Raw genomic sequence first — 24,530 nt, forward strand, 5'->3', positions numbered from 1 at the left:
CCCACTGGATGACAAGATGCATTTTAGCTGCTTTTCAAGAGTGCTGGCAGTCTGCATTATTTGTTTGGCAGTCCTCCTTTTGTGTTATTCCTCAGTTGCAAAACACATCAAGAGTTGAAGTTGACTGGATGACCTGAGACAAGTGCAACAAGATATGTCCATGACAGTCCCAGATTAAGACATTTGGCCAATTTCGCCATTATTAAATTACAGAGTGATCAGGACTTCGTACTTCCAAATGCCTTTTCTTCTATGGCATGTTCCTTCCAGCTGCACTCTCTCCCTGAGTTGTCACTCACGTTTGGCCATTGAGAAGGCTACGGCTAATTTTACTGCAAGGAGTACAATTCTCAAAATATAAACTGTAAAGAGAAGCAACCAAGGTTCCAACCCCTTATGCTGGCATTACTCAGTTTGGGCTAATTTAGACTGTTATTTTTTTTTTTTAGACAGTTATTAATTGTCTGCCCACATCCCTAGCCAAGGCTTTTCTGGGCAACATCCAACTCTCGGAGCCATCACTCTGTACCAGAGTATTTCTGTCTTAGCAGATTCTGAAGCTCAACGAAGCAGCTTTTTGAGCCATGGACTAACTGGCTCTTTCTTCCTAACATGGGCTGCAGGATGAGGAGTCAAGAGAAACTTTTCACTCTTGAAGTTCCTTGAAACCCACATTACCTAAGCAGCTTCCGACTAAGCTCTCCCACCTCAGCCTTTCCTCCTACCCCACTCCCCAAAGTCACTAACTCACCTGTTGATTCATTATATCCCAATTGTCTGCTTCCTGAAAATATGAACACAAATGTTAGTAAATCTAAGACCATGTTACTCTCTACCATCTAGAGTTCCAACCAGACATAGGTTAGTCCAGCTCCACATACAATTTCAAGAAGGAAATCCTTTGCCTCATGGCTGAAAACTGGATGCCAATCTGGCCTCTTTATGGCAGTACACATGTTTAACCAATACAGAGCTTTAAAATAATTTAAATCTGAGTATTAGTTGGGTTTTCTCTGCTCCAGTTCACCACAGCCTCAGCACTTCCTGTGATTTCACAGAAGGCACTTTAATTACTTTGTCTACTTGGGCATTTGAATTTGTGCTAGCTTACTGGTGAACTTGGGTGTCTGACATTTCTCCGGCCGTTGCCCATCCTCCCTGATTCGGGGGGGACTGTAGCTTATTTAGTTGTAGTTAAAGCAACTTGAATCAAATATATTCTTTTAGTTAATAAATAATCAACAAACATGAAGACCAGCCTAAGGGTGGCCATCCATCTGGGTTTGTCCAACATGGAGAGGTTTCCCAAGTGGTGCAGCCATCTGTGCTTAAACTGGAGAAATAGCAAGAAAGCTGGGATCCAGCTGGTCACCCCACAACTGACTCAGGATGTTACTGCCATGAAGTTCTTGAGAACTAGACGGTACCTCACTAAAGCATAATGTTATAAACTTCAGTGAGGTCTCTGGTACAAAATATCCTCTGAAGCAGAGAAAACATGGTAGGCGAGGTATCACAAAGTTCACTTCCCTTCTCATTTTATTGACCCTGAGCTTAGAATCTATGTTTTAGGCATAATTCGTATATTTCTAGCCATCCAGATTTACTTCTAATTCCAATCCCCACAGGATGTGAAAAATATGAAATCTTCTTAAATCAGGCCAGAAAAAACCTAGAGAAAGAGTACAATAAATGTGAAACGCTTTATCACTTAGAGACACCAGAGGAGACTGTGCCTGATGACAATTCTTCTGAGGTAAGACTGGCCTCACTCTGCACAGGAACTAGATTCACAGGAAGCTGCAAGGAAAAAAAAAAAAGTTTTTCCCAATGGTAACATCTTATGTAACTATAGAACCATATAGAAACTAGAAAACTGACATTAGTACAAGCCACAGAGCTTATTCAGATTTCATCAGTTTTATATGTACTCGTGTGTCTGTCTGTCTGCATGTCTACATGTGTATGCATATCTGTATGTGTGTGTGATTCTACCCACTTTTTCCATGTATAGCTTTGTGTAAATACCACCACAATTAAAACACAGAAGTGTTTCATCTCCTAAGTATCCCTTGTGCTTGTTAAGGGAAAATAGAATTACAAACAAACTCTCTTTCCAACCCACAATATCTCTCCATGAAGAAAGAATCCAACTTTATTATTGATAAGCATTAAAGTAGAAAGTGCTCCATGTTTCTGCTAGTCTGCTAAGAGATTGCAAAGACAGAAAGAAATCTCAGTCTTTCATGGAGCCAAGCAGATACAATCCCACTATATATAACCCATTATATGCATGTTCTCAAAGTAAACAGTAACTAGTCCTTAAGAACTATAACTAGTCCTCGGGTAAGAGGACTAGACAGCACCATTTGTCACACTTAGTTCATGCTGAACTCACATGGTAATTGGAATGACCATCTGTGTTAGCTAATTGGCTTTACCCAAAGGGAAAACAAACCTCTTGTGTTTTTATGATAGAGTCCTCTAAAGTTGGACTCTGTCCCTCCATGGAAACTGGGAGACGGGGCTCTGTATTCCTTGATGGTGGCACAGAGATGTCAAACCATGTCAAAGAGATGGTTCCCAGGTCCTTGAGAAAGACACTCCTGGGTTATGAAGCTGACAAAAAGCTTACCCTCTAAAAATATTTATATATATATATTTCTTTTTTTTTTTAATTTTATTTTATTTTTAAACTTTACAAAACTGCATTAGTTTTGCCAAACATCAAAATGAATCCGCCACAGGTATACATGTGTTCCCCATCCTGAACCCTCCTCCCTCCTCCCTCCCCATACCATCCCTCTGGGTCGTCCCAGTGCACTAGCCCCAAGCATCCAGTATCGTGCATCGAACCTTTCTAAGAGACAAAGAAAGAACTTGCAAGTTTTCTTAAGTAAATGCTCAAGAAAAGTGAAGCTGGAATAGGTCTCCACCCTTATTTTTAACAGGGAGAATTGAGCCTCTGTATTTTTTTGGCTGTGCCGCACAACTTGTGGGATCTCAGTTCCCAGATTAAACCTGGACCACAACAGTGAAAGTCCAGAATACTAACCACTCAGCAACCGTGAACTCCCTTGAGCCTCTTATTTTTAATTTGTTTTTGCCCTTACATGCTTACATTGATGTAGCCATCCCCAGGCTCCCCACCCATTTCACTTGGCAACCACTATAGTTCTCCATCTCTGTACTCTTGTTATGAGCATAGAAGTTATATAAATGGAATCATACAATATGCAACCTTTGGAGATGTTTTTTTTTCATTCAGCATAATGCCCTTGAGAACCATTAACATAAATAGTTCATTCCTTACTTCACTGCTGAGTAATAGTCCATGGCATAGATGCACAGTTTGTTTAGCCCACTCTATCCTACAATAAAAAATTTAACCCCATAGTTATACTGTATATCTATTTATGTACTCTGACCCCTTGGAGGGCCACAAGCCATTGTAATATCTAAGATTTTCTGACTTTGCCTCCAAAGTAGTTTTTGCCCCCTTGGGGTGAAGTTGCCCCCACTGAGAATGCATATTCTAAAAGAGTTTATTCACGTGCTCTTCTCTCTTGCTCCAGTTAAATGCTTACCTCCAGATGGAAGTAGAGCGACTTATAGTCCAAGACTATGCCATAGAACATCAGAAATCAATTGTCCCTGCTTCCATGGATGACTTCTACCATCGGAGTCGCCGTAAGCCAATCAAGTAAGCGACCTTCCCTGTCACGTTTGTTTCAGAATGTAGCAGAGCTGGTGGTGCCCTCCACCAGAGTGCTCCCTGAATTAATGGTTGATCACATTGGGATGAAATCCACTCGCTTCACATATCTGCTGTTCTCCAGCAGCCAGCCAGCCAGGCAGGTCTCTGCCTCTTAGAAACCTCCCACTTTGTGTAATGGACAGGCTGGGCTTCAGGTGCTTAAGGACCAGCATTGACTGCATTTAGAGATGAGGGCTACAGCAGAAGTGTGGTCTCCTGGGGGAGGTGTCTCGTCCCTAGCCTCCATTCTGGAGAGTGGTGGTTCTCCCAGAAGTCCCCACAGAAGGGACTTCTGCAGAGGGAACAGACGAGAGCCTCATCCTGTCTCACATATGGAAACGTGAGTGGTAAGGAGAGCGTGTTCACTGTTTCAGAGTCCAGCTACCAGAATACATCCTGGACTTTGGCTACATCATCCTCGGTGACGTCCAAACCCACATCATCAAGATCACCAACACCAGTCACTTTCCAGTGTCCTTCCATGCAGAGAAGCGTGTCCTTCATGACACAGGTGACCAGGCTGGAGACCCTTCCTATTGTATGCTGTCATTTCTGACAAGGTGCCCAGCTGTACTGTCCTGGAGAGGTGGTTATGTTTCTTCTGGGATCAACTGAAAGAAGTGTTGGGCTATTAGTCAACACTTTGAGGGATTGTCCTGGCTCAGATGGGCTCTCTCTAGAGCAGCTCTTGATTGCTACTTTTCCTTCCCACAAAGAAGTTTTGTTTGTCTTGGTCCAGGCTTTAGTATTGAGCTAGATCGTGTGAAGAATCTGCCTTACTGTGAAACGGAAACATTTGAAGTGCGATTTGACACACAAGGGGGCAATGTTTCTGTTGGCAACAAAGAGGTCATTCTGCCCATCAAGGTAAGACGCGCCACTGGGTCCAGCTGATCCTCCCCAGCTTCCAGCCCTGCTTGCTGACCACCCTGTGATGATCCCAACTATTTCAAAGCCATGATTCTTCCTCCAAGCCTGTGCTATGTGGTAACAGCAATTTTATGCCCACCCTAGGTGGTTGGAGGGCCACCAGTTCACATCTGTCTGCAAGCCAAGGTGACCATTCCCAGTATGACCCTGTCTTGTGGAAAAGTGGAGTTTGCCACGATTCAGTGTGGACAGTGCCTTGTGGAAACTATTCAGCTTTCCAATCACCTCCAAGTCCCTTGTGAATGGTTTGTCCAGAGCCATAAGCAAGTTGTTAGCAAGGTAAGTGAGTTTTGGCCCGTTGTCGCCTTCTTCCCATCTCCATTTATGCCAGTTTTATAGTTCTAGACTTTCACTCTCTTCATTTCACCCTCAAAGACTTTCAGTGACAACCACTGCCTCCTGAATAAAATGTCGGCCCTCAGCCCAACACTCAAGGGCCTATCGGGTCATGCTGTCTGGCAAATATCCTATTGATCTTGGTGTCCCGGGTTCCACACATCCCCTGACACCTGGGAGGTAATCAGTAAACATGGGTTGAGTGAGTGGAATGGAATCGTTTTCCAAAGAAAATGATCTAATTGTCTAATATTACTTCACCAGCTGGAGAAACACATGCCAAAATACTTAAGACGCAAACTGTGTGCTGAATTAAAGCCAAAGACACGGATCTTTGAGATTCAGCCCACTTCAGGGGTCTTGGATCCTGGTGAGAGGTCCAACATGCAAGTGAAATTCATGCCCAAAGAGGAGGTAAGCTTTAAAGAAATATAGTCAGACTCCCTGGATCTCTCTGAGATTTACTCGAAGTCCATGCTTAATTGATCTCCAGGGAAGTTTTGAGTGACCCGTCCCTCGTTGTTCTGCTTATGACATCCAATACTCTGGTTCATACCGGAGCTGTCGTCCTGGTGGTTAGGAGCACCGCTGCTGCCGATTCCTATCTAACACCCTGACTTCTATCAGTAGACCTGGCTTAGTGGCCTTCTTCCTTTGTGCTTGGAGGGAGCATGATTTTGGGCAAATTACTCAGCCTCACTAGACCTCAGTTTGCTCACAGATAAAATGAAAAATAATAATATCATATGTCCCCAAATCCCTTATTGCAATTTCAAAATCCAATAAGACCTAGAAACGGGGGTGGGGGGGTAGAATTTCATAAGTTTCAGACCCAAATTCATTTGGCAGAAAAACCTCATCTGAGCTGACATGAAACTACTTAACCTTTATTTACCCGCCTTGGTTTGCAGACTCAAACACTACAGCCACAGAAATAATAATGTGCTTGATTCCAGGGGACCCTGCAGAGGATACTTTATAACATAGGGCATGCAGTATGTTTACCTTTTTAAAAATCTGAATTTTTAAAGCATCTGGCCCCTAGGGTTTCAGGTAAGACATTATTGACCTGCAATAGCTACCTCCTAGGGTCATTTTGAAGAGGAAATGAATTACTGTGAATAAAATGCACAGCATTCTGCTCTATATGTCCTGGCTCAATATCTACTTACTATTATCATCAGTAGTTGTGATAATAATAAGTACTTCCTGATAAACATACTCCCTGGGCCTCACAAATGTCTCTTTTGCTGCTGCTGCTACTCCTGACAAAGAACACAGTGAAAAATGATAAAATCCTAGAACCAGAGAGGATCTCAAGAGGTTACACTGTAAAGACTTTTGCTCAAAGCCTAATGCATTTGGGAGATGTTTTTCCTCTATTCTTTTAAAAGAAGAAATGGATGTGAGTTTTATAAAACACCTATAGTTAACTCCTGTTTTCCGGGTAACAGGTTTGATGAGATGCTTAAGAATCTAGTGAGAAGAAAGAAAAGTGAATGGTTTCATATCTGATTCTAAAATAGAGTCCCTGTTTCTAATATCATCAAAATCTCTCTGATCCTTTAAAAGAAAAGAAAACTAACGTGTTTGTCATTCTTAGGAAGTCCTAAGACTATGAGCGGGGTTACTCAAGATTTTGGACGTCTTACTGAATGAAAGAATTATCAGTAAATATAGTAAAAAACATAGATTTGTTTGCACAATTCCATAAATGCTGAATTAGAATTGATCAAAATTAATAAAATATTTCCACCAAATGGGAGAGGAATTTTTTACGCATCATTTTTATTGAAGTATAGCTAACTTACAGTATACAATGTTGTGTTAGTTTCAAGTGCACAGCAAAGTGATTCAGTTATATATAAATATATATATATATTCTTTTTTAGACTCTTGTCTATTATAGGTTGTTAAAAGATATTGAGTAGAGTTTACTGTTCTATACAATAGGTCCTTGTTGGTTTACCTGTTTTGTTAATGGTGGTTCATATAAGTTAATCCCAAAGGCTTTATTTTTGCCCCCACCCCACTATCCCTTTTGGAAACCATGAATTTGTTTTCTGTGGCCCAGTTTGTTTCTGCTTTGTAAATGAGTTCATTTGTATCACTTTTTTAGATTCCACATATGTGATAGCATATGATATTTGCCTTTGGCTTACTTCACTTAGTATCTCTAGGTCCATCCATGTTGCTAATGGTATTATTTCATTCTTTTTTATTCCATTGTACATATGTACCCCATCATCTTTATGCATTCATCTTTTGATGGACATTTAGGTTGCTTCCATATCTTGACTATTGTAAACAGTGCTGTTATGAACATTGGAATGCAATGTTGGGAGAGAAATTTACTGGCTGTGTACAAGGGCTTCCCAGGTGGAGCTAGTGGTGAAGAACCCACCTGCCAATACAGGAGACATAAGAGACGCAGTTTCAATCCCTGGGTCAGAAGATCCCCTGGAGAAGGAAATGGTAACCCATTCCGGTATTCTTGCCTGGAAAGTCCCATGGACAGAAGAGCCTGGCAGGCTACAGTCCATATGATCACAAAGAATGAGACGCGACTGAAGTGACTGAGCACACACACATACTAGGAACTGGTTAGCCTTGCAATCCATACGATCCATACCTTTATCTGCACCAGCACCGGGAGCACAGAGAAACTATTGGTGTCCCCACTAACAACTCCTAGACATTATAACGTGTTCTGAATACAAGGAGATGAATGAAATGTTTTAGAACTATTTCCCTAAAAAGCAGTTAAATATATAGAAGTTTGGATCACATAAGATGCTAAACTCATAATTATATAGAAAAGCTTCACAGCCAATAATTCATTTTCTTACTCTCTCCAACAATAGGTATTTTTTGAACTTGTATCCACATCCTTACACATTCCATCCATCTGATTTTCCCCTTTAAACTAAGGTATTCAAAAGCTCCCCAAATTGCTCAGTCAATCATGCCATCCAAACCCAAGCCATGGGCCCAAGTTTCACAATAACCTGGGCATCTGGTTAAAAGTGCAGAACTCCCACCCTTTCTCTGCCAAGTCAAGGTCTCTAGGAATGGGCCTGTGAATATGCATTTTAATAGATTTCTCAGTGAAACCAGATTAGGGTAACTGGTGTCACTGTCACCTGGTATTGGATTGTAATTGTATGAGATGAATTGATTGCCCTAGCTGATCATCTCTGACCAGTTGCTTAACTGTATCTTCAAATAATAGAAGTATGATCATTCAGATTCTCTAAGAAACAGACTTGGAGTCAAGAATTTGAGTGTAAGCTATAGGAAGTGTAGGGGATACTAATAGAGAAGTAGAAAGTGATGAGGAAAAGGAAGGCAGCTAATAGGGTGTGAGATTGAGCCAGCTACCTTGGACACTGGATCTTAATCCCACTGCAAACTCAGAGAAAATATACAAAACGCACATTTCAGAATTTTCCTTCCCCAGGAGTGAGGGAGCTCAGGTCTTCATACAGTAACTCCCGAGAATCGTTGACTGAGGATTGTTCCCAGAAGGTGGTATTTCTCCAGCATTTCTGCCCTGCCTTGCCCTGCCCTATACTTATGGGACACAGGGCCCATGAAAGGAGAGTCCAGAGGTGCAGATAATGGCAGTGGGACATCTGAGCACATTGGAGGTCCTGAAGGGTATGAGAACAACATTCTGAGGACTGTGGTAAAGCACTGGTACAGTGCCTGGCATGCTAGATTCCCAGCATTAACACTCTAATCTAAATTGTTCTCATGCTGTTTTATAAGAAAAGTTCTCTTTCTTAATCTAAACAGAATCCATTTTGTTCTCCAGTGGTTATCAGTTTTACCTGACACACAACAGAAACAGATTCAGATGCTTGTTTTGTTTTTATGTTTCCCAGAAAGTCTACAGCCAAACCTTGGTGTTCCAGATTGCCCAGAGTGCTCAAAAGCTTACTCTGCTGGTGGAGGGGCAAGGTCTAGAACCACGCTTGGAGTTTAGTCCCTCGGTTCTGGAGCTGGGGCCCCTGCTGCCCTACGCAGCTGGAGATGAGGCCGAGGTGGTGGTGAAGAATCCCTGCAGCTTTCCCATTGAGTTTTACTCCTTAGAATTTGACCAGCAATATCTTGTAGAAGAGAAGGTGAGCACAGACTGAAACCAAACTCCATTTTCCTACACATGCTGGGCCCTGCCAGGTACTCTCCTATCTGCTTGGACAACTCCTGACCTTTGCTCCTTCTTCCTATGAACCCTTCCCTGTCAATTTAAAGACCACTTCACAGTCTTTCCTGACCTACTTCCGTTGCCTTGAGAGAATTCATTGCTTCTTTGTGATCTCATCATACATTTTAAACAACTAATTGAAAAACTAATTCCTGCTTATAGTTAAAACAGTAAAGAACATATGCCACAGTTATTGTATTTGAAGTGAGGTTCTTGTGGACAGCATATATTTGGGTCATCTTTTTAATATACTCTGGCAGTGTCTAAATTGGGGTATTTATATATTACATTATATTTAATGTAATCACGTTAGGACTTAAGTCTGCCTTTTTTCCCCCAAGTTGGTTCTGGGCTGCATATTTTACAATTGCTCCGCTTTATCCATTTTTTTTTTAATTTAATTTTTTAGAGCAGTTTTAGATTCTCAGCAAAATTGAGGGGAAGGTGCAGAGATGTCTCATATCTCCCCTCCCCGCACACAGGCATAACCTCCCCTATTATCAACCTCTCTCACTAGAATGGTACATTTGTTACCATTGATGAACTTGTGTGACATCCTAACCACCCAAAGTCCATAGTTTACAGTCCACTCTCGGTACATTCTAGGGATGTAGACAAATGTACAAGTATCCATCATTATAGTGTCGTATAAAGTATTTTTATTGCCCTAAATATCCTCTGTGCTCCACCTGTTCATCCCCCCTCCTCCCAACCCCTGGTAACCATTGATCTTTTTACTGTCTCTGTAGTTTTGCCTTTTCCAGGATGCCATATAGGTGGAGTCATATCGTATGTAGACATTCACACTGGCTTCTTTCACTTAGTAGTATGCATTTAAGATCTGCTTCCTCTGGACTCTCCACCAACTTGGCCTTTGAATATTGTCTTTACATCCAGTGTTTATGCTCTGCCCAATTTGGATTCTGTATCCAGAAATTTTCTTCCAAGTGGGACTCTGTCCCTCTGGAAGCAAGCTAGGTAATATTAGGTAATATTAAGTGTTCAATGGCTTGTGTTGGCTCAACAGCCTTCACTGTGGGCCAGGGTCTGGGGAAAGCAGAATCTGAGGCTCTGAGATTTGCATGCAGAAGGTTTATCAGGGAGCGGTCTCAGGGATGATCCTGTGAAGAGTAAGGACCGTAGGCCTGGGTAGACGAGGAGATAAACTGTGACGATGTGGCACAGGGAGTTCAGCTGATCCCACAGGACGCTGTGCACCTGGGCTGGCTCTTTAACGCTGGCCTGGTTGAAGCAAGTTGGCCAGGCCTTTGTGTCTCTATGTCAGCCAATCTTTGGACCAGTCCTTGCTTTCCCCACTGATCTGCTGTGCCGCCTGTGTCCGGTATCAAAGCTCTGCATACACATGGGTCTATTCTGAACTCTCTCCTCTATTTCAGTTTGTCTGTCCCAGCATCTATACCTCCCAGTCTGTTGCTCCAGCTTCATAAGTCCTGATATCTGGTAGGACAGTCCTCTCTGTTTTTCTTCATTAGCATTTTAACTATCCTTAGCCCTCTGTTCTTCCATGTAAATTTTAGAATAAGCTCATTAATATTGGTTTTCAAACAACTAAAATTGGTGATCTTGGAGAATGGTTACCTAACTGATTTTTCACACCAGTAACTTAGGAAGTAATTGCTTTCTAGGAGTTGACTTTGCTGTCTTCTATACTAAATATACATACATCCTAGAGTAGCTGGATTTAGTAGAAAAACAGGTTGCCCCAATTAAACTTGACTTCCAGATAAACAATGTGGGACAAATTCATACTTTAAAAATTATCAGTTATTTTATCTGTAATTCAAATTTAACTAGGCATCTTATGCTTCATCTGACAACCCTAGTATACATCTGTCTCTATGTTTCTCTCTCAAACACACACACACACACACACACATACACACATACACACACGTATGCACATACATACCTAATGCCATTTTACCTGTTTTTCTCTATATCCTCTATTTATGAGACAACCTTTTTTTTTTTTTTAATAACATGTCACTCAAAGTGGATAATTGAGTTCTGTACTTTTGTCAATGGGGAAAAAAACAAAAGAAAAACAGTAAATGTTGTTTTTAAAAACAAGGAGAAAATTATTTTCCACATGGGAAATGCCCAGACACAAAATCCTATACCCCCTATATATATCCCCTATATCCAGGACTCAACCTTACACTTTAGACCCCTGAAGAGGACCCTACCGTTTGAGGTCCAGAAAGTGTTTGTGCACACCACAGCCTTGGGTAGAAGTAGGGCTTTCATGAGGTGGATGGCAGGCCCACGTGGGGCTGTGGGGAGGAAGCTTCCAGTCAGACCAACAGCAACTCCCGTTCTTGCGCAGATCTTGCGAACACTGAAGGGCTATGATTCCTACAACTCTCTGCTGCTGCCTCCTCGCCTTCCGGGGGAGAAGCTGCCCCCAGAGGTGTATGAGTACTTCAGGGAGATAAAGCGATCCAAAGAGGAGCAGATGAAGGTGAAATATCTGGAGACTCTGGCGCAGGAGAACGGTGAGAACTCAACGGCTCTGGAGCCCCTCGCTTCTTTAAGATATCTCTACTGGGAGATGAACCAGTTACTGAACACCCGCCAGGTGCCAGGCAGGCTTCAGGTGTCCTGGGGATTTCCTTTCTAACCCTTACAGAATGGCCCTGTTGTCCCCATTGTATGGATGCGCACGCTGGGACACATTCTGCTCTCACTGGAGTCTGGTGGGGAGTCGAGGCTTAAAAACAGCTAATGCAGATATAGAAGGATGCTTGCTAGATGCTTGCAAGCTCTGTGCTGAGGGCTTCACACATACAAATGAGAGAGGAAGCACTGAAAAGCCAGGCCCACAGTTTTAAGTGGCAAAACCAGCACTCAAACCCAGATCTCTCTGACTCTGGAGTCCATGACAGTAACCACTCTACTCCACAGCCTCCAAGTGTGTGCCTAGGTGATGCAAGGTAATCTGTCACGCATGGTGGACATTAGTGCCCTACGAGAGGTAGGGGTGGGAGTTCACATGAGGAAGGACCCTCCATGATCATAACCTCAATCACAAAGCTAGACTGTGCTCTTATAATCTTGCCCTTTCTTGCCCAGCATCCCCAGGCTATCCGTTATCTGCCCAGGGGCCCCCTTGTGTACACTTAAACATCAGGGTTCCAGGGTGACCTGCAGGGTGACCTGTAGGATCGTGTAGCTTGTTGGGGTGCTTGCTTGTCTTCCCTTCTTCCCTGTGCCCTCATCCTGGAAATTCACCTTCCCCATTCTTTCTTTCTTTCTTCTGCATAATAGTCATCATGTGTATTTTCTTCACACCCATCTCCCCCTCTAGACAAGAAGCCCCCAAAAGGCAGTGACCATGTATTCCCCAGTGTAAACACAGTGCATGGACCAGCACCTGATACATCATAGTGTCCGATAAATGTGTGCTGTTAAAGTGAATGGGTGAAGTCCGTTTCTCCTGCCCTTAAAGCTGTCTTATTGTCTCTCAGGGAGACAGAAGCTAGTTGGAGAACATTAGTTTGCTCTAAAAGGAGAGGAAAGAAGAAGGCTGCCTGTCCACCCAGTCTTCTGGTTGTATTCACTGAGCATATTGTTCTCCAGAACTGCCATTGCAGATACCACAGACTGGGGGGCTTAACCAAATGAAACATTTTCTTATGATTCTGGAGGCTAGAGATCTAAGATTAAGGTGCTGGTGGAGTTGTTTTCTATGACCCTCCCTTCTTCACTTGTAGATGGCTGTCTTCCCACTCTGTGTTCACAGGGACTTCCCCCTGTGTGTCTGTGTCTCAATCTCTTCCTGTAAGAACACCAGTTGTGTTGGGCTGTGGATGGACTGGGGCACTCACATGACCTCATTTTAACTTAATTACCTATTTAAAGGCTGTGTCTTCAAGTAGTCACATTCTGGCATACCGGGGTGGGGGTGAGGGGCTTAGGACTTCAGCAAATAACTTTTATGGAAACTAGTTAAGTCCATAACAAGCACCCATTGTGTTCTGAGCACTGAGTTGACGTGCTGGAAGGGAGATCAGTGAAACCAGTCCCTGCCTTTGAGAGCTCACAGTCAGGAAGGGGTGGGGGATGGACCCAGAATTGCCTGGTAGCCCAAGGCAGAGAGCCCTAGAAGCTTTAGGGCAGAGAGGATTTAGTGAGGGTCAGGAAGGGCCCTGTTGCTCTCATCCCTGTCCTCCGCACCTTTCCATTTGGCCCATGAAAAGTTGGTCTGGAGCTGCGACCTGAGGGCCAGCAAGAGTCCAGGGAAGCGCTCGCTCTGCTCCTCCCCAGCACCTCTCTGAGCTCCTGCTCACTCTACTGTCACAGAGAGGGTCCATCGTCCTCTGCTTCCAGACCACGTCCAGGGAAGGCTAGCAGCTCCAAGTTGCACTGGTGCCATTCCCAGGGGAGCTACAACCTCTCTGACTCAAATCCAAAATTAAACAAAGAGGATGCCTAAGCTCCAGGGCAGAGCGGACCTTGTACAATGACAACCCAATGCACCCACTGAAACTCTGTGGAATCAGGACAGTGAGGAGGGTTCGGGGCAAATAAAGTAGTAGATATGCTCAGCAATGCTCATGAAAAGGAGGAAAGCAGGCTACAAATTGGTGTGCGTAAAGTATGATCCCATCTTCAGTTTGGAAAAATTAAAAATCTGAGAGGCTGCGGCTCTTCCACTCTGGTATCCGATGAAGCTGCCATTCCTGTACTACCATTTTTTGGTATCGCTTTCTGCAGCTAAATTTTATCATTTTTGCTCTTTGAAATTTCCCAGATTTTCTGGAGCGAATGTATAATTTTGGTATCTTTTTTTTTAATGTTAAAATGTGGAAATGCTCTGGGCAGAGAAACTTGGAGGCAGACTGACTGCAGTTCTTTTCAATTTGGGTCAGATGGCCCAGGCTGACGGTAACCAGTTCAGTGATTCTCCTCTTTGTCTCTCTTCCCTTCTTTGCCCCATCTCCCTGGTCCTCTTCCTGACTCTTCCTGTGTGCTTCCATCCTTTTCCCCCGGCAGAAGAGGATGATGGTCCCTTGTCAGAGCAGGGCACTTCGGCGAGCACAAAGAGGACCTCGCTCAGCCGAGGGATCTCTGTCACGTCCAACCTGGAAGAGCGGCACATCCCAATGGTCGAGTCCAAGACCCACCCGGAGGAAGAGGAGGATGAGGAGAGCCTGGAAAAACTCATGTTGCAAAGTAATCATGCATTTTAATGTTTGGGTACCAGTTCCTTCTAAGCAAAAGTGGAAAGTCTGTTCAGCGTCTTTCACCTTTCTCCATAAAATGCATTTAACTAGCACGGTCATGCGTTGATTCTACAGTTTGAGCAGGCCATCATTTATTTAGCCGTATCCCTTACAATTGCAAACACTAGTTTCCAGTGTTATTTTTAAGCAGGAGAGATTCCCCCAAATGGGATTAAGAATCAGAGAGTAATCTGTGTTTTCAATTCTAGTAGCTACGGACAAATTATTAGCCAAAAAGGGTACTTTCATCTGCTATGAGGTGAGTGACGCTGGCAGCAACATCTGCAGCAGATTGTGCTGGTCATTTTAAAATAACATGTAGACTAAGAAAAGTCATCCCATTTTCATCAGAACCCGTGTGAATTGTGGGTGTGTCCACACGCACGCATATGCGCACGTGTATTTTTAATTTGTAGCTGACAAGATTCAGAGTACTGACAGCCACTCTATGGAGGAGGTTGGAGAAGTAGAGAACAACCCAGTGAGCAAGGCCATTGCTCGCTACCTGGGCATTGACATCTCTGCAGAAGGCCGCATGGCCAAGAACCGGAAAGGCATCGCCATCATCATCCATGGGACGCCCTTGTCAGGTATGCACAGGCCTAAAGAGTTGCCCCTTTGGGAGAAATTTACAGTGAAATTTGCAAGTGCAGCTTTTGAGGCAATAAAATACTCTTCTGTTTGAGATTTATGTAACAAAGAAAGAATTATCCCTAAATTGTTACATTGCCAACTTCAAAGATACAAAGTTAGAGAAAGAGCAGGGACATCTCATTTTTAATTAATACATCTCTGAATTGTTGGAGCTTGTATTCTTTCAATAATTTAATAGCATTAAAATATTAAAGAAAAATCCAAGACATTAAGTCGTTTAAGAAGAGTGGTGGGGGAAATATGTATAAACTCTTTGCTGCTGCTGCTGCTTCTAAGTTGCTCCAGGTGTGTATGACTCTGTGCGACCCCATAGACGGCAGCCCACCAGGCTCCCCCATCCCTGGGATTCTGTAGGCAAGAACACTGGAGTGGGTTGCCGTTTCCTTCTTCAATGCATGAAAGTGAAAGTGAAGTCGCTCAGTAGTGTCCGACTTTTAATGACCCCATGGACTGCAGCCCACCAGGTTCCTCCATCCATGGGATTTTCCAGGCAAGAGTACTGGAGTGGGTTGCCATGTCCTTCTCCACAAACTCTTTGACCTTGCAGTATTATTTCTAAAAATTTCTCTTAGGAAAGTAATCATATGGATAAAGACTAACTACATTCGGTGTTCTCTGCAACATTGTCGGCCATACTAAAAATTTGGGAGCAGTTGAAGTATACAGTATGAAGTATACAGTATATTAGTATGGGGGACTAGTTAATTAAACCATAGTAGATTCTCTAGGACATGACTGAAGTGACTTCACACGCATGCATTCATGTAGTAAATTATATCACCTTTAAAAACAGGGTCCTGTACACCCATTTTCATGGCAGCATTACTCACAATAGCCCAACGGTCCATTGATGGATGAGTGGATAAACTAAATGTGGTACAATGGGATATTATTCACCCATAAAAGGAGGGAAATTCTCACACACACTAAAACATAGATGAACCTTGAAGACATTATGCTAAGTGAAATAAGCAAGACGTGAAATAGCAATTACTGTTTGATTCCATTTATATAAGGACCCTAGAGTCATTGTCGGAGAAGGCAATGGCACCCCACTCCAGTACTCTTGCCTGGAAAATCCCATGGACAGAAGAGCTTGGAAGGCTGCAGTCCATGGGGTCGCTGAGGGTCGGACACGACTGAGCGACTTCACTTTCACTTTTCACTTTCATGCATTGGAGAAGAAAATGGCAACCCACTCCAGTGTTCTTGCCTGGAGAATCCCAGGGACGGGGGAGCCTGGTGGGCTGCCGTCTATGGGGTCGCACAGAGTCAGACACGACTGAAGCGACTTAGCAACAGCAGCAGCAGAGTCATTGTATTTATAGAGACATAAAGTAGGATGGTGATTTCCAGAGGCTGAGCAAAGGGAGGAATGAGAGCTTATTGTTTAATGGCACAGAATTCCAGTTTGGAAAGATGAAAAATGCTGGAGATGGATGGTGGTGATGGTTGCACAACACTGGGAATATACTTAGCTTTTTAAGCTGTGCACTTAAAACAGTTAAAATGGTAAATTTTGAATGTATACTATGACAATTTTAAAAAGTACCACTGAAGTGTATTAAATAAATAGAAAAAGGCTCATGATATATCATTTTAAGTGGAAAAAAATCATGCTTACAATTTGTAATCTCTGTTCATTTCCTATTGCTACTGTAACAAATAACCATAAATTTAGTGACTTAAAACTTTGGTAAGAGTTCTGGAGATCAGAAGTCTAAAATGCGTCAACAGGGGTTCATCCTTTCTCGAAGCCATAGGGGGAGAATCCATTTCCTTGCCTTTTCTTGTTTCTAGAAAAGTTATCTTCATTCCTTAGCTCATGGGCTCTTCCTCCATCTTCAAAACCAGCCTCATAGCATCTTCTAGTCTGTCTGTCTCTCTTTCTCTTTGTTTTCATCATCACATCACCTGTTCTCACTCTGACCACCCTGCTTCTCTTGTAAGGACCCTTGTTATTACATTGGGCCCACCCAGATAACCCAGAGCACTCCCCCACATCAAGATCCTTAATTTAATCACACCTGCAAAGTCCCTTTACCATATAAGGTACCATATTACAGGCTCTGGGCTTCCCTGGTGGCTCAGTCAGTAAAGAGTCTGCCTGCAATATGGAAGACCTGGGTTCAATCCCTGTGTTGGGAAGATCCCCTGGAGGAGGAAAAGGCTACCCAGTCCAGTATTCCTGCCTGGAAAATCTCCATGGACAGAGGAGCCTGGTGGGTTACAGTCCATGGGGTCACCAAGAGTCAGACACGACTGAGTGACTGAGCACAGCACATCACAGGCTTCAGGGATCAGGATGTGGACATCTTAGGGTGGGGGATTATTCAGTCTACCACCTAGCCCACTACTTTTTTTATAAGAAATGTAAATAAAATAGTTACAGATGCATAAATAGCAGCCATATGTTAACTATAATCTCTCTGGATGAGTAAATTATGGATCTTTTTTTCTTCTGTTATTTCTGAATTTTCTGCTTTCTTTTTTTAATGAGCAGGTATTTTGAATGAGAAAAACAGACATCAACACAAATTATTCTTTAAACCAAAAAAGTCTCTTCCCAGTAGAATGAGGGAAGTAAGAGCTACAAGATTTTTAAAGTTCATCTTTTAGAATCACTTTTTAAGCTGAGGAGAAAATCCAGAGGGAATGTGGATTGCCATAGCACATGGCTATTCAGGGGTAGAATTAGGACCAGAACCCCTAGTTATGACTCCTGGCTCAAGTCTTCCCTCTTTTCTTGGCTGCTACATGAGAGACTTAGAGGCCGGGACCTTGGAGAGGTCACTTTATAGGAGCCTCTGACCTAGAAACTTCTTCTGTTGAGAACAGTGAGCAAATGAGAGCTGTGAAATTCAATCCCCTGACCTTTTTTGTAGGAAAGTCAGCCACCGCAGTCAACATGGCCAGGTACTACAGTGCTGCCTGCCTGAACCTTGACTCTGTCATGCTGGAAGCCATCTCTGACAGCAACAACGTCGCAGGCATCCGCGCCCGGGAGCTCTGCATTCGGGCTGCCATAGAGCAGTCCATGAAGGAGGAAGAGTCTGGTGAGAGCCATTTCCTCTGACTCTTTGTGGCCAACTGGCCCTAATCCCACTGGTGATACTCAGTTTACCCCCACCCCCCACGCCGAGCTTTTCTCCCACAGCTCCACTGAAGGCTGACTTATAACCTGTTGCCCATCAGCAGCCCAGAGAATTCTCTCCCACAGACATCCACTCTCCTGGATGCCCAGTGCACTTGGCACTACAGGGAGCAGGGTGAGGATGGCCCACATCTTTGTGGGTGACCCCTGGAGTGGGGACTGACATGCAGAGCAGAGGACAGTATATAACAGAAGTACCAGCTTCTGCAGCAGACCAACTTTGAGATAATTGAGTTCCAACAAGCATCTGGGGAAGTTTTCAGGGAAATAGGCTTTGAAGGAGGAGAATGTTGACAGGCAAAGATGAAGATAAGGACATTCCAGACCAAGAGAGCAGGGACGGTAAGTTAGAGGTGGGAAGACAGGTTGAGGGCAATCACAGTTGACCTTAGTGCTGAGATGAGGCATTTGGATTGTAAACTGAAGGAAAAGAGGAATTGGGCACTTTTCACCCTGTGGGAGAAATAGCCAGAAAGTCACAGGAGGAAAGGCACTCTCATGGTATCTTGTAAAGAAAGCAGTAGTGAGGCTGAATGTGCGTGGGGCTGAGAGTGACCTGCATGGCAGGGAATTGAAAGAGGGGGAGGCGTTCAAGGTGGCCACACTCAATGACCAGTCACAGAAACCAGAAAGAGAGTTACGCCATTTATCAAGACAGGGAACATGGGGGAGGAGAAAGCTTACTGGAGAGGAAAATTAGGTTTTTAAACCCCATAGTAGTAGTACTTACTACTAAGTACTAAGTAGTGTGGCCCTACCCACCAGAGGTTAAGAATCCTGACTCCCTCAGATCCTCTAAAGACCTGCGGGGCAGGAGAGCAGCTGCTCAGTGGGAAAAAATCTATGGACTATAAAGCTGAGTGCCTGCTGAGAGTAGACTCATTCTTTTAATAGGAATGTTTAGAACAGCATGATGTCATTCCTGATGGTGTCCCACGCTTACTAGTTCATAGACCTGGCTGGGGCTTTCAGGAGAAATGGGAGATTCTTTGCCAGGAAGATGAGAGAAACAGCTTTTTAGTGGTGTAGGGAAGAAAAAATTTTCTCTCCACTTTTCTGATTTCTTGACTGAGTGCCCCTGTAATAAAAAGCAAATTAACAAGAGAAGAACAAGTTTATTAACATGTATGCTTCGTGTGTCCATGGGCAATATACTCAGGGGGGAAATGAATGGCTTTAGAATTCAGAAGTAAATACCACCTAATAGGGAAAGGAAAGGGGCTTGTGGTCCTGTTGGGGAGGGTCAGTGGTTTTTAGGAAAGATGATGGGGCCTTAGGAGGATGGATGGGAGGTATGATGACTTCTGATGGTTTGGGTGTAGTGTGGACTTGAGTCTTTCTTCTGTGATGAGAGTCCATCTCCCTGGTCGATGAAACTTCCCTGGACGGGATTTGTGACAGTGGAGCTTCTTAGGGAGACTCTGTCTTTGAGTGGCTAGGGGGAGGTCAGAGAAAGCCACTCCTTGCATTTACTGCTTTTTTCAAGTGCCTACAGCTTAGAATAGCCAGTATGTCAAAGCAGCATGTTTTGAGGTTGCGTATCCTGAGCGCCTATAGTCTTTTTTGGGGGTGGCATATTCTGGCACCCTTTAGTGGGAACCCCAAGCTGCATCATAATCTCAGTTCTGTTAGATTTTTTTGATTTCCTTTTCTATCAAACTGCGTTACTCAGAGGTCTTTGGAGCTGTGTTGATGTCCCTTGACAAATCATAAATTTGAACTCCCTGAGAAAGTAATGTCAAGCTAAAGGCTTAAAGATTGGGAGAGACTTCCTCAACAAAGTGAGAGATGTGGCTGCTGAAGTATAGGAAATCAGTCAGTCCAGAAAGTTCCAGAAAGAGAAGAGAGAGATGGACACAGGGCAGGATGGGACCTTGGAGAACACTTATCTTTCAGGAGCAGGCAGAGGCAGCGAAGCCAGGGGAAGTGGAGAAGGCAGAGTGAGGGTCAGAGGCAGGGGCAATCAGAAGGGCTGCTGGAGGGGGGGCCAGAAGGACTTTGATGTCTCTCCAGAGCCCTAGTTAAGAGTCTCGGGGACCCTTCCCGCTTTATTTTTCTCATAGTCCTTATCCCTAGTTAACATACTATTTATTCTACTTACTCTGCTGTCAGTCTTCCCCCTACCCCAGCGGGAATGTGAGCTTCCAAGGCAGAGATTTGTGTTAGTTTTTGTTGCTAATGTATTCCTGGCATCTAGAGCAGTGCCTGGCGCATAGCAGACACAGTAAATATTTACAAACATGTATTAAATCAGTAAGTGAATATAATCAGAGGTAGCTGAAAGTTCAAATCAAATGATCCCTGAGAAGAGGACAGCTATAGTTCATAGTTCAGAAGTCACTGGTGACTTCATAGAAAGCCCTTTCAATGGTGGGGGTTAAATCCAGACCTACATGTGCCGTTTGCTGTGAAGTCAGCTGACTGTACTGAGGTGGAAGTGACCAGTCTAAACCTATGGGTCTCACACAGGACCCGCTGGCCGCTTGAAATGTGCCAAGTCCAAACTGAGATGTGCTGTAAGTGTATGATACGTGCTGGATTTTGAAGATTTAGTGAGAATAAAAGACTGTAAAACAGCACAGTAATAATCATGAGAGGTTTCCTGGGCAGGCAAGGCTGTAGTCGTACCAGCAGTTTCGGAAATGATTACCTTCTGGGCTGGAAGAGAAGGTGGGGCAAAGTCTTGTGGGATCCCCTGAGAAGATGAGCAGTGTAGGCCGGGGCTCCAGCCCAGACTGGGCACACACCCCCCATCATCACCATCCACCCCCAGTGGTGGAGCCCCTTCTCCCAGCCCTGCTGGACAAGCCGCAAGTGGAGGTGGCTGTGCCATCCCCAGAAGAATCACACCAGGTTTCAACTTGCCATCCTCCCTATTATTTCCTTATTATCCTGAGGTGATTTTCAATATAAACCCACTCTCTCCGTGTAGCCCAGGAGGCTACTGCTGCGAGTCAAAATGCCGTGGGACAAATGCGACTCAGCAATGAGACCCTGAGCAAGTTAACTTCAGAATGCACTCTGGTAACACCCGAAGTGAAACCTACCAAGCCTGTGCGTGGGAGTGTGCTACTCACCAAGGGCAAGGCAGAGAGCCATGGCTCTGGGTCTCAGAAGCAGCATCACCAGCACTCGTCTGAAACGCCCCAGGTACAAATCAGGGCTCCCCAGAAGGAGGGTTGGGATCCCCCCTCCTCCTCCCCCCTAACCCCCCTCCTTCTCCTACCCCTCCTCCTCCTGGCATCTTGCATCTGGGTCAGCACAACCTCATTCCTACAGGTGCCCTGGCCAGGCAGGCCTGGGTACTGCCCCTGTACCATTCCTGAAAGGAGTATTCTTCTACCAGGTGTGAAGCAGGTCAGGTCCTGGCAAAGTGAAGATAAATAAAGCAAAACCCTGCACTCAGGCTGAACTAAGAGCCTGATGAGGGTGATCACCACACATTTTATTTGGAATAAAATGAGATTAGGACAAAAGAGGTATGTAAAAAGAATTAGGTTAAACCATACGAAATTGATATGAAATTGACAGTATTCAACCACTTGAGACCTCTGTTGCAACAACTTCATGTGGTTCAACCTACTTCTAAAGGAATGTTAAGGATGGACCCACTAATATAAATTGTGGGAGGGCTGCAGGGGAGTCTTGAAAAGTCATAAGGAAGCCAGAGAGTTTGAGTCATGTGCCGAGGGACTTCAAGAACAATCTCAGCTGAATAGCAGGGGCTGAAGCCAGAAAGAGTGGGTGGCACAGTGGATTGTTGGTAGGAACCAGAGTCAGATGAGTGCAAGCTTCTGAGATATTTGAAAGAAAGGGAGAAAAGATCAAATAATCATTAGAGGAGCAAACCCAGGGTCAAGAGAGTTCTTTCTGTGAAAGGAGGTAGAGGCGCAAGCTGGTTCTGTAAAGATGGGAACTCCTGGAGAAGTATCAGATGATGATCTTCCCAAGAGGGAAAGAGATTCCAAGGAAACGTGGCGGGGGAGACCAGGATTAAGCATAGTTAAAGGAAATTGGTGCCATCTTCCTCTAGAGTCAGTAAAGGTGTGAAAATAGATACAGCTACTTGTGGAGGAAGCAGGGTGGAGAGTGGAAGTGAACAAATGTTTGAACGAATGAACAAATGTTTGCTGTTCAATACACATACAAGGCATCTTCCACAGTGTTCCTACTCGAAACTTACAGCAGTTATTCAAGTGAGATAGGAATCTTCCAGTTTACAGTACAACCCCCATTTTATAGATGAGGAAATGAGACCCAGAGATTAGATGATTCTCCCAAGGTCACGTGGCCTGTTAAGTGGAGGAGTTGTTGAAACACCAGACTTCTGGATTCTGACTCCTGATCCTTCTCTCTCGAAACAGGTTTCCTCCAGCCCTCTCCCCGCGGGGCCCACGCAGCGTCGACTCAGTGTCAGCGCCAGTGTTGGAGGTGATACCGGGCTCGTGAGCTGCGTGCTCCCTGAGGAGCTATTCACTCAGATCCTGGCCGACCGAATTCAGGTGCCTCCACACCTACCTGCGTGGAGATGCAGGGCTGACACGCCTGTCCCCCTGCTGTAAGCCAAGGTTCTGAGCCATTGCCCACACACAGCAGCTCAGAACCCAGGGGCCTCAGAGAGGAAGGATGGGTTTCCTCACCCTCTTTTGTCCTTTTGATAGCCCTCGTCAGTCTCTGACCCTGGCTGTCTGCTGGCTGAAACCACACTCACCTTAAGGACCAGTGAGCAGAAGGTAGCACATTCAAAACACACACGTGTACAGAGTCATGGTACAGCCCTCAGAAGTATGTTAAAGATCATAACGTGGAGCCATGATAAGTTAGAATTTGGAGTGATGTTAATTGTGGTAAAAACAAGTGTTTACACAACTCAGTTGGTAAAGAATCTACCTGCAGTGCAAGAGACCCAGGCTCAGTTCCCGGGCCGGGAATATCCCCTGGAGGAGGAAGTGGCAATCCACTCCAGTATTCTTGCCTGGAGAATCCCATGAACAGAGGAGCCTGGCCGGCCACAGTCCAGGGGATGCAAAGGGTTGGATGTGCCTAAACTACCACCACCATGTTATTAACTGAGAAAATCAGATTATTAAATAGTATGTAAACCATAATTATATTTCTCTAAAAATATTTATAAATGTGTATCATACACATAATAAAAATCCTTAAAATACATGTTAACTGTGGTTATCTTTGGCTAGCAACATTACAGGTTTTTAGTCTTCATACATTTCTGAATTATTTTATAATGATATATGGCTCTTAAAGTCAGAAACACAGTAACTGTTTCTTTTTGTTTTGATTTTCCATTAGTGTTGTTGGTGTCCAACTCTTTGTGACCCCATGAACCACAGCACGCCAGGCCTCCCTGTCCATCACCAACTCCCGGAGTCCACCCAGACCCATGTCCATTGAGTTGGTGATGCCATCCAACCATCTCATCCTCTTTCATCACCTTCTCCTCCTGCCCTCAATCTTTCCCAGCATCAGGGTCTTTTCCAATGAGTCAGATCTTCACATCAGGTGGCCAAAGTATTGGAGTTTCAGCTTCAACATCAGTCCCTCCAATGAATACCCAGGACTGATCTCCTTTAGGACGGACTGTTGGATCTCCTTGCAGTCCCAGGGACTCTCAAGAGTCTTCTCCAACACCACAGTTCAAAAGCATCAATTCTTCGGCTCTTAGCTTTCTTTATAGTCCAAATATCACATCCATACATGACCACTGGAAAAATCATAGCCTTGACTAGATGGACCTTTGTTGGCAAAGTAATGTCTCTGCTTTTTAAAATGCTGTCTAGGTTGGTCATAACTTTCCTTCCAAGGAGTAAGCATCTTTTCACTTCATGGCTGCAGTCACCATCTGCAGTGATTTTGGAGCCCAGAAAAATAAAGTCTGACACTGTTTCCCCATCTATTTGCCATGAAGTGATGGGACCAGATGCCATGATCTTAGTTTTCTGAATGTTGAGCTTTAAGCCAACTTTTTCACTGTCCTCTTTCACTTTCATCAAGAGGCTCTTTAGTTCTTCTCTACTTTCTGCCATAAGGGTGGTGTCATCTGCATATCTGAGGTTATTGATATTTCCCCCGGCAATCTTTATTCCAGCTTGTGCTTCTTCTGGCCCAGTGTTTCTCATGATGTACCCTGCACATAAGTTAAATAAGCAGGGTGACAATATACAGCCTTGACGTACTCCTTTTCCTATTTGGAACCAGTCTGTTGTTCCATGTCCAGTTCTAACT

General features: G+C 44.1%; 1 protein-coding gene across 1 annotated transcript in view; it reads left to right on the forward strand.

Annotated features, from left to right (window-relative positions):
• HYDIN (HYDIN axonemal central pair apparatus protein) overlaps positions 1-24,530 on the forward strand; it is a 419,919-nt gene that overhangs the window by 314,572 nt on the left and 80,817 nt on the right. The window contains 13 exon segments of the mRNA XM_055554109.1: positions 1,629-1,756; positions 3,576-3,703; positions 4,132-4,268; positions 4,497-4,624; positions 4,772-4,966; positions 5,288-5,437; positions 8,911-9,150; positions 11,581-11,749; positions 14,250-14,429; positions 14,896-15,069; positions 18,019-18,189; positions 21,220-21,437; positions 22,652-22,789. Coding sequence (XP_055410084.1) covers positions 1,629-1,756; positions 3,576-3,703; positions 4,132-4,268; positions 4,497-4,624; positions 4,772-4,966; positions 5,288-5,437; positions 8,911-9,150; positions 11,581-11,749; positions 14,250-14,429; positions 14,896-15,069; positions 18,019-18,189; positions 21,220-21,437; positions 22,652-22,789 — 2,156 coding nt within the window.

The sequence above is a fragment of the Bubalus kerabau genome, chromosome 17 (genome assembly GCF_029407905.1).
Source record: "Bubalus kerabau isolate K-KA32 ecotype Philippines breed swamp buffalo chromosome 17, PCC_UOA_SB_1v2, whole genome shotgun sequence".
Taxonomy (NCBI): domain Eukaryota; kingdom Metazoa; phylum Chordata; class Mammalia; order Artiodactyla; family Bovidae; genus Bubalus; species Bubalus kerabau.